At 47.8% G+C, this 10,435-nt stretch overlaps 1 protein-coding gene across 2 annotated transcripts in view; it reads right to left on the bottom strand.

Moving 5' to 3' along the window:
* Nucleotides 1–1,266: 1,266 nt before the first annotated feature.
* The window catches only part of LOC146186107 (ubiquitin-conjugating enzyme E2 Z-like), a 42,791-nt gene continuing 33,622 nt past the window's right edge, over nt 1,267–10,435 (bottom strand). For both annotated transcript variants that reach the window (XM_084607044.1, XM_084607045.1), the window contains exon 7: nt 1,267–2,955. In XM_084607044.1, the coding sequence (XP_084463170.1) occupies nt 2,839–2,955 (117 nt within the window). In that variant the 3' untranslated portion in view covers nt 1,267–2,838. The remainder of the gene's footprint in view (nt 2,956–10,435) is intronic.

The following is a 10,435-nucleotide window of genomic DNA, read 5'->3' as shown; positions in this document are numbered from 1 at the left end:
AATAAACTGCCTGCATGCAGTACTGCCAGTATACTGAATGCATGTAGCGTAATTCCGTCTCTTCAACGGTAGGGTCCCGCAACTTCTTTCTCCTCGCTGGTTGCCTCTGAGCGGGTTAAACAGCGATTGTTACTGAGAGGTGTCTCTGAACGCAACTTAAAAGTAACATACATTCACTGCAGGCAGGAAATGATTACGGTGAAGCTAATTGAATAGCCTCTGAATGCGCTCTTATTCATTTTTACAATAGTTCCGCTATCTGTCGCTAGGTGACGCTGCTCAGAGAACCCTACAGTTGAGAGAATAGAATCTCGCATGCATGTAGGGTTCATAGAATGCCCGAGTAAATTGCAAACCCCATGCACAATGCAGCAGGGATTCACTTTTTCAATACGCACAGTTCTAATAGACTTGCTACAGGTACTGGCTGGTTACACTGTTCGGCAACATTTAATTATAATTCAATAAGTTTTAACAGTGACGAGGTGGATGCAGGGTGTGTTTCGGGGAGAGCTTTGGGTACTATCTTTTTTTTCCCCGGGCCACCTGCTGTCACGTGGTGAAGCCACCCTAACAAAAGATCATTGCCGACCTTTCACTATCATGCTTGTGGAAACAAACTGCCTTAATTTTAATGTGCACTAGAAACAGGGTCAAACATCTTACTATGGGCAGTGACTAGTCCAAAAGCACTGATTGGTGTGGTTTCGATGCTAGGAAGGTTTGGTCTAGCATTGCATAAAGAGCAATGTGCTATCAAATTTTCTTTCGGTTATCACAAGCTTATTTACTGCTGTTTTATGTACCGGATCATTGCTATACAGATCTGTTTTGCAATCCTTTTAGAGTTCAATTTGTCAGATTTCAAATGCATCCATGGCACAGCTGGTTCTGGCAGGAACCGACACCATCTAGGGAGCAGTCTGTTGCTCCCTGTAGGTTGATGGAGTTCTTAAACGGCAACGTGAAAATTTGCAGACAAGAAGCCCCTTTTTCTCAGCATTAACCAGATCTAACCTTGCGGCAAAAATGAGCAGTCATCATGAAGGTGAGGGAGGAGAGACCACTTTCTTCCTCGAGGTTGGGTGGTCCTGAGGTCACACTGTTCGTTGCTGTTCACGTAGGAGCCATTTGTACATACAAGTTACATCACAACAAGACTGATTACAATAAACTCTGCTCGATTGCACCAATTTGTTGCCAGACACAAAGCAGCTGCTGCGAAAGTGGGCAATCAGCAGAGAAGTATGACACCACACCACAGGGTTTCCAATTTTGATTGCTGTTTTATTATTATGCATACTGTCAGCTGTCTGACAGTCAGAATCTCTCATTAACTGTACAAGCAATTCAAGGCATAAGTATACACCGAACAAAACCACTGCACACACACTTGAGTGAAATTTTCTGCGACGCCTTTCTACAGCACTCAACATAGCGTCTGCCCCCGATTGCTCAGCAGCACGTGCTGCATGGTGCAACTTCATCACAATTCTCAACAACAATGGATGTTCTTAAACACGAAAACACACTGTACACCATCTAGGCAGCCTTTACACGTGCGACTCTTATTACACCCTCTTAGGCTTCGGAGTGCAGTAAAGTGGAGATTATACAAGCACATCCCTCCTCCTGGGAGGGTACAATGAGGTGACATGGAACATGTGAGTGCAACTGTTTAACATGTGCAGTTGTAACATCTTGATAAACAGTGTGAAGGTAAACAATGACACACCGTCTGAGGACTAGACACAGTTGGGGGGGGGAGACAAAAACATGGGAGTACCCCCAGGAAGGACAATTCCACCAATTAGCCTGCAGCAAAGCCCCCAGGAAAGCTGGATATCTTCAGAGCACCTCAAAAGATCACTGGTTTCTTCCAGACTGACATGTGGGCATCGAAGAACGCAAATACTCTCCACCTCTTTGCCATCTTACTGTCGCAGCTTTACACTGCTCATCGAGTAGTCTTACCTCAAATTGTGTCCATAATCCTTTTCAGCGAATGAGTAGGAGAGTTTTCTGACAAGTAAAGGCAGTTATGTGCAGCAGTGGTCCACTGAGAAACAACGCTGCTTCCCTTGCAGCATGACGATGTTTGACAGGAATTTGCAAAAAACACTGCCTCGTACAAGAGTACAACTTCTCAGAAAACTTGAGAAATCAAACTGGCAGAAGTGTTAGAGCAAAATGCACAAGTCGTTCAGGAACTTGATACTGCCTCAAGCACAACACTCCCCATGTCCTGACATATTGGCCCGGGGCCAAATAAGATGCTACCACCAACTGAGCCACTTAGCACAGGCTGTAACTTTTGGTCTGTCGTTTGTTTTTTTTCTGGTGCAACAAAGCACCCCTCGTGAGAAAGCCTGGCACACAATGGCAAAGTCCGAGGCGAAGAAGTCTCCACTTTCAAGAGCGTTTCCCTGGATGGCCAGTCCACACCCCTTCAGAAAACAATGTACAGTAGCGTCATATTTCCCCCAAGGAAGTGACTGCGGGAAGCACTGCAGTCACGAGAGGCCAAAAGCTTCATTTTTCTCTCTGCTAAGTGTTTTTTTTCTTCATGTTCGGAAAATATTCAACTAGCAAAGTTTCACAGTATTACTCAATTGGACCATATTTTAACCACAGTGCTACATCATGATGTATGAATGAGGTGTACAACATTACGTTGCTTCCGACGATTGCGTCGCAGCGTGTTAGCGACATTCGAGGCAAACTCTTTCAGCACTGCAGTAGTAAGGGGCACCCTCTCTTCCAACAAGTGGTAAGAAAGCCAAAAGGAACACCAAGCTCAGCTGTAGCTAACTTTTATCTGGCAGTGCACGAGAAAAATCACTTGTCTTTCCCAGTGGCAGCTTCGTTTCTCTTCTTCACCTGCTCGTTCAAGCTTTGCAGTCGTGTCAGCAGTGTAGCATACTGGAATGTGCCCCTCCCGTCGCCAAAGGGATCCTGAAACAAAATACAATGTACATGAAAATATCACATGGTAATTTGTGGATTGCGGTGCATTACACATCATTGCAAAGGATAAAATGCGAGCAAAAATATACATCTACATTCCTTTAGGACTGCTTATGTGTGAGAATGCCACTGCGTTACTTTACATCATTACTTTTCAAAGTTTTCAGTCACGCTATGTTGCAGAATGACTTGACTGGCTAGGACTATGAGTAATGTCAGTAAAAACGCTACACCTTATATTACATTAGTGGGACCCACATAACGATACCAGATATAACGACATCGCTTATAACGATAAAATTATTGTGATCTAATAGCTTTCCCAGTGCACTTACGTAAAAATAAACCATATATAACGATCCGATTCTCAGCGGCATAGTGGATGATACAATATCTTTCTGGCCGCCTGGAAGACGCTTACCACGAAAATTTGTATGCTTAATAAAAAGCACAATAGTACTAAAAAAAAAGGATGTGAAAACTTTGCACCGGAAACAGACCGGAGTGGAGACATCCGCGAGGGGGCATTGTGTGCAGTTAGGAATTGATTGCTATCATCATCACAATCGCTACCTGTCCCCGCTGTCACCGAATGCCATCATTTGAATGTGCGTTCGTGGAAGATGGTGCCGATCGAGACAACGGCAATGCGCTCTTGAGGTAAAATAGGTTCAACGAGATTTCCAGCAGGGTTTGAAGGTTGGAAGCCTCACAAAAGAAAATGTGGGCATTCACACTTTTGTGATATTAACGACCATCAAGGCTGGGGATGTCTGGCTTTTTGCATGCAAAAGAATGGCCGCAAGGTTACATGCTACCGCAAGCGATGCTCACAGCGACTGCCAAGCTTCAGCTGCTGCTCAAGCGAGCGCGAATTTCCGAGTTTAAGTATGTTTAAGTTATTGTATGATTATGATTGTATCTTGTAGTAAAATATTCAATGCTGCTTATGAAGATTTGCGTTACCCGATTCCCTCATCACTGGTAAGTAAGAAAGCCTACATGCATGGGAAATTGTTTTTATTTTGTTTATTTTTGTAGGTCCAGATATAATGATAATGGGTTATAACAATCTAATTTTTCGATTTTCTCAATATCGTTACAAGTGGACTCCACTGTACTTTGATCGCATGAAAACATAGTTATGTACAAAGTCTTGCGGGAACACGTGGGTGGGCCGCCCAGTCGCATTCAGTCCATTGGTTATCGCTGCTCTGTTCGCATTCCCCACCAGCCAATGCTGACAGTCACGATCATCACTAAGCAGAACAGCCTCCCACTGCTCTTCTGAGGGGTTTGAAATATAGACAGCTAAGGGGTTGGATTGGGATGCTCACACCATATGGTAGAGGTTACCTACCTCTCCACAATGTGGACATTATAGAAAATATAGTGTACAGTACCACTATTGTAACCTAGGTGGCGTTGCGAACACGTTGGTTTGTAATCTCCTAAGGGTGTTCAGCGGGCCTTTAAAAAGCAAGTTTTTCTTTGTTTCAAAAACTGGCATGGCATCCTGTTTAACGACTTCATCCCCCACCAGAATAACCATTAAACAACTTACCCCGCCGGGGTGGCGCAGTGGTTACGGCGCTCGACTACTGTTCCCAAGGACGCGGGATCGAATCCCGGCCTCGGCGGCCGTTTTTCGATGGAGGCGAAAAGCAAGGCGCCCGTGTGCTGTGCGATGTCAGTGCACGTTAAAGAACCCCAGGTGGTCGAAATTTCCGGAGTCCTCTACTACGGCGTCTCTCATAGCCTGAGTTGCTTTGGGACGTTAAACCCCACAAACCAAACCAACCAAACAATAATTAAACAAGTTAATTAGTGGGCTTCAGTTAATTATCTGGATAATTAGATACACTTTGAAGCATAATTTGTCCGCCAATGCATAGTTTTTCCTTGCAAATTTTTTCCCCTTTATAAACTCGCTACTTTCAGAAATGTCTGAAAGTATTCGCTGAAACACCCGGTTTATTGGCATGGATTTTGGCGGTGAAATGCACATCTGTATAATTGCAGAATATTGTCTACTGTCACCACAGTGAAGTGAAACTCTGGAAGAGGCAGTTAACAGCTTTTGCTGTAAAGTGAGGTAGATATCTGCAATTAAACTTTGACTGCATATAATTCCTCCACTCGCCATAGCTTCCTCACTGTGCAATAACCTTCCTCCTCCTTCTCCCACGGTAGCAAGCCTTCAGGTGATTCTCGTTGTATTGGGTTTTATGGCACACAGGTAGCTCAGGCCATCGTGCACTAAACGCAACGTTTATACGCCTGTTTAGTGATAGGAAGTTTAGTTATTTTGAAACACTACATTAGGTACAGGATATATGCGTCTTCTAAGAAAGAAACAAGAGAACAGGTTTTAACTATTTAATGCGGTCCTAGGAGTAAGCTATGGTGTAATGGGGTGTACTCATCATAGAACTGTAAGAAATGCTATTTAAGTTTACAGAGTGTTGTAACGGATACCACGATGTGGTTTGTAGTGACCGGCTGACCGCAGTGTTAGCATATGGGTTTTTTCCCTTGCTAGAATGAAGATATGCGTTAAGTGCGTGTGTCCGATACACAGGCAGCATAAAATTACTTCAATGATTTCTTGATGACTTCATGTTTTCCATTCTGTAACTGGCTTTATTAAGTGTAACTTGTTGTTTACTTCATTATTCCATTCTTCTCTGCTATTCTTTAAAATTTTCACTTTCTGTATTTTAGAATTACAGGCGGCTGCAGCACGTACATCAGCCTTCTCGCTACCTCATTCAAACGTGGCTTGGCAGCAGCAGAATTTAATGCTAAGGGGAGACATTGGTCTTACAACAAATTTTTTTTTATTATTAGACATATCATAATGAAATTCGGTATGCATATGTATTTCTTCCTGCTGTTTTAAAAAATGCAATTTATTTCACTATATCTGCCCTGCCGCGATGGTGCAGTGGTAAGATGCCAGACTACTCTGTCAGAGTATGTGGGTTCGAACCCAACCGCCGCCGGCTGCGTTTCGATGGAGGCAAAACAGAGTGGCGTCTGTGTGCTCCCCAGGTGGTCGAAATCCATAGCCCTCCACTACAGCTCCTCTTTATCTCTTTCCACTTTCACTCCCACCTTCCTCTCTTCTCTTGGGCGATTCAGGTGCCCACAGAAACAAGCTGGCAGATACTGTGCCTTTCCTTTCCCGTGAACCAATTATTATCACTATTATTATTATTATTATTATTCACTATTAATCTTCATACTTTGAAAACATAACTGATGCCTAATTAGGTCATATCTTACGGGTCGTTAAGACCCTTTCCATCAATATTGCCACACTGCTGACCATCTTCTGGCGCCACCAAGTGGCCGAATGTCTTGGCACATGGCTAAGTGTCATCCTCGTCTCTCTCGAGTTTTCGCTTGATTAAAAAGGGCCAGCTCAGTTGTTGTGCTGCTTGCTACGCGTGTTGGTGACATTTGGTGGAGGTGCTGGGTAAGATCCCATGTACGTTGCCCCCGAAGACGTCAGTGACGCTGCTCATCAACGCGTGGACGCGACTCCTGTCCATAAAGCCAGCCAACGCCTGCGAGGCCTACAACCTGAGTTTGAACCGCTGTCCACCCCGCTACGAACCATCACATCCACGACGAGCAGCCAGACAAGCCAGCCTTCCAGCAACGCCCCACCGTTCGTCCTTCTCGCACCGCGATCACCGCCATCATTTCATGGTGACCGGTTAGAGGATGTGGAAGACTGGTTGGCCAGTTTTGACCGTGTGGCTGCATTTAACCAATGGGACGACGAGCGGAAGCTAATGAATGTGTACTTCGCGTTGCAAGACTCGGCCAAGACGTGGTTCGAGAACCACGAGGCGTCCTTTGTCAACTGGGCAGCCTTTCGCCGTGAGTTACTTACAACATTCAGCTCGAGTGCACGCAAAGAAAATGCAGAGATTGCAATTTGTTCAAGGTCTCAACAGTCAAATGAGAGTGTGGCCATGTTTGTCGAGGACATGACGCGGCTTTTCAATCGGGCCGACCCTACCATGCCTGAGGCAACGAAGGTACGGCACCTTATGCACGGGGTGAAGGAGCAGTTGTTCGCTGGCCTCATTCGCGACCCCCCAAGAACTGTCGCAGATTTCGCGAGAGAAGCTACCAGCATGGAACGTTCCCTGCAGGAACGGAGTACCCAATACGGCCGCCAGGCAAGCGTAGCGGCCGCACCCTGCTGCGCGTCCGTGCCAGCAGCCAGCGACGAGGCATTGCGGGAGCTTGTGAGGAGCATTGTCCGCGAAGAGCTGCAAAACCTCCACTTGAATGCTCCCTCTGCAAATAATTATTCTACCGTGGACGTCATCCGTGATGAAATTCGGCGAGTGGTGCAGCCACCACCACCACCAGCACCACAACCGGAGGCATGCATCATGACTTATAGTGATGTCTTACGTCGACCTGCTCCCGAGCCAAATCCATTCCGTCCCGTTGTCGGACCACCGCCTCGCTACATGCGCCCCGTCGAGCAGCAACAAGATCTGCGCCCCGTCGAGCCACAGCAATACCAGCGTCCCGCTATCAGCAAGGCGCACTTGTGGCGCACGCCCAACAGACGGCCGCTCTGTTATCACTGCAGCGAACCTGGTCACATTCTTCGCAATTGCCCATACCGGAGGATAGGCTTGAGAGGATTTCCACCAAACGCGCCTCGACCCCGCTATGGCGAAAGGCCACAGGAGATTGAGGAGTACCTGGCTGCTAACGAGATGCAGCCAACGTCACCACAACGGCGGTCACGATCGACATCTCCGAAGCGTTTAGCTTCGCCCAGTCGGTACTCTTCCTCTGGGCAATTCAGAGGCACGTCCCCTCACCGGGAAAACTAAACACGGCGACCTCCGGGGGTGGGGCCGCCGCTACGTTTCAGATTAAACAGCCTCCACCCGACGATTTGACGCGACGGCCCGAGCGGCGATGACCCGATCCGATGAACTTACCGACGTGCTGCGAACACATTGTTTCCGGGGAAAATTTTGTAACCGCCGACAGTTGTGATGTGACCGCATTTGTGGATACCGGTGCCGATTTCTCCGTCATGAGCAGCCAGCTAGCCACGGCACTCCGTAAGGTTCTGACGCCTTGGTCTGGGCCAATGATGCGTACCGCCGGTGGTCATGTAATGACGCCGACTGGCATGTGCACTTGCCGCATAGAGATCTGCGGTTTTACTTTCTCTGGCACATTTGCCGTATTACAAGAGTGCTGCAAAGATCTTATTCTCGGCATGGATTTTCTTCAAGAGTATGGTGCGGTTATAGACCTTCGGGAGCAGCTCATGGTATCGTTTTCAACCAAGCGAGCCGTTGATAGCAACACGGACTTCCGGAAAACGATGTTGCGCGTCTGTGACGACCACATAACGATCCCTCCGCGTGCGAGCAAGTTCGTCACAGTCGAATGTGATCATAGCACCGGCACGAGTGGCATTGCTGAAGCTAACATGTCACTGCTTCTAACTCAACAAGTTTGTGTAGCTCGGGGCCTTGTCGAACTTGTCCGTGGCCAAGCCAACGTGCTAGTGACAAACTTCGCATGTGAACCCCAACATTTGACGGCGAGCACGGCGGTCGCTTATTTTGAAGAACTTGGAGAATGTACAGGCCAGTACGATTTAACCAACACGTCAGACCCCGACAATGCGACGCCTACAGCCATTCAGACTGATGTGAACCCGCACCTCTCGCCCAGTGAGAAACGCTGCATAGAGAATCTTGTCAATTCGTTCCGAGATTGTTTTGCATCAACCTCCACGGTCCGACAGACGCCACTAACGAAGCACCGAATTATAGTTGCCGATGACCAACGTCCACTATGTCAGCGTCCTTTCCGAGTGTCTTCAAAAGAACGTGATGCCATCCGCCGCCAAGTAACAGAAATGCTCCAGGACGACGTTATCCAACCGTCGACGAGCCCCTGGTCTTCGCCTGTTGTCCTCGTCGCAAAGAAGGATGGAACCTTGAGGTTTTGCGTGGATTACAGACGCCTCAACAACGTCACGAAAAAGGATGTGTACCCCCTGCCACGCATAGACGATTCCCTCGATCGCCTTCGCCATGCCACTTACTTTTCGTCCCTTGACCTCTGCAGTGGATATTGGCAAATAGAGGTTGACGAGCGAGACCGTGAGAAGACTGCTTTTATTATGCCAGACGGTTTGTATGAATTTAAAGTGCTCCCGTTTGGCCTGTGTTCGGCCCCTGCCACATTTCAGCGAATGATGGACACTGTACTCTCTGGTCTGAAGTGGCAGTCATGCCTCGTATATCTCGACGACGTTGTGATTTTCTCGGACACGTTCGACGAGCACCTGAAACGTTTGCGCGCAGTCTTCGAGGCCATCCGATCTGCCGGTCTCTCTCTAAAACCCGAAAAATGGCACTTTGCTTTTAAGGAGCTGAAATTTCTCGGCCACATTGTCAGCGCTCGAGGTGTTAGCCCAGACCCAGAGAAGACGGCCGCTGTCTCTTCATTCCCCAAGCCAGCGGATAAACGAAGCTTGCGTCGATTTCTCGGCCTCTGCGCGTACTATCGTCGCTTTGTTAACAATTTCTCCAAGATCGCTGAGCCTCTGACCCGCCTGACAAAAGACGCCGAGCCGTTCTTTTGGGGCCCCGACCAGGAAAACGCTTTCACGGAACTCAAGTCCCGTCTCCAATGTACGCCAATACTTGGCCACTTCGACGAAGAGGCCGACACGGAACTGCACACGGATGCCAGTAACGTTGGCCTCGGTGCAGTCCTTGTTCAGTGGCAGGATGGTGCAGAACGTGTCATTGCTTACGCCAGTCGCACTTTGTCCCGTTCTGAAGTTAATTATTCAACTACCGAAAAGGAGTGCCTCGCTGTTGTGTGGGCAGTCATGAAATTTCGTCCGTATTTGTACGGTCGTCCGTTTCGTGTCGTGAGCGACCATCACTCTCTTTGTTGACTGGCAAACCTGAAAGATCCATCGGGTCAGCTTGCTCGATGGAGCCTTCGGTTGCAAGAATTTGACGTTACAATCGTGCACAAGTCCGGCAAGAAACACAGTGATGCTGACTGTCTGTCCCGCGCCCCTACTCCCTGCCATACGGACGGCTCCTACGACGATTCCGTTTTCCTTGGTGTTATCGCGACGTCCACCTTATCCCGAAAGCAGCGGGCTGACTCTGAACTTTTGGCCCTCATTGAATACCTCGAAGGAACCGTGTCATCTCCTCCCCAGCTCTTCAGGCACGGACTGTCGTCATTTTGCCTGCGTGATGGTGTGCTCTACAAGAAGAACTACGGTCCAACAGAAACTGCTTATCTGCTTGTAGTACCCACAACGCTACACGACGAAGTTCTTCGTGCGTGCCATGATGACCTTTCTTCCGGCCATCTCGGGTTTTCTCGCACATTGGCACGGATATGCCGAAAGTACTACTGGCCCAGGCTAGCTGCC

This window comes from Amblyomma maculatum, chromosome 6 (assembly GCF_055883805.1).
Source record: "Amblyomma maculatum isolate TAMU_Amacu chromosome 6, ASM5588380v1, whole genome shotgun sequence".
NCBI classification, from domain to species: Eukaryota; Metazoa; Arthropoda; class Arachnida; order Ixodida; family Ixodidae; genus Amblyomma; species Amblyomma maculatum.
This window is presented reverse-complemented; position numbering and strand designations above follow the sequence as displayed.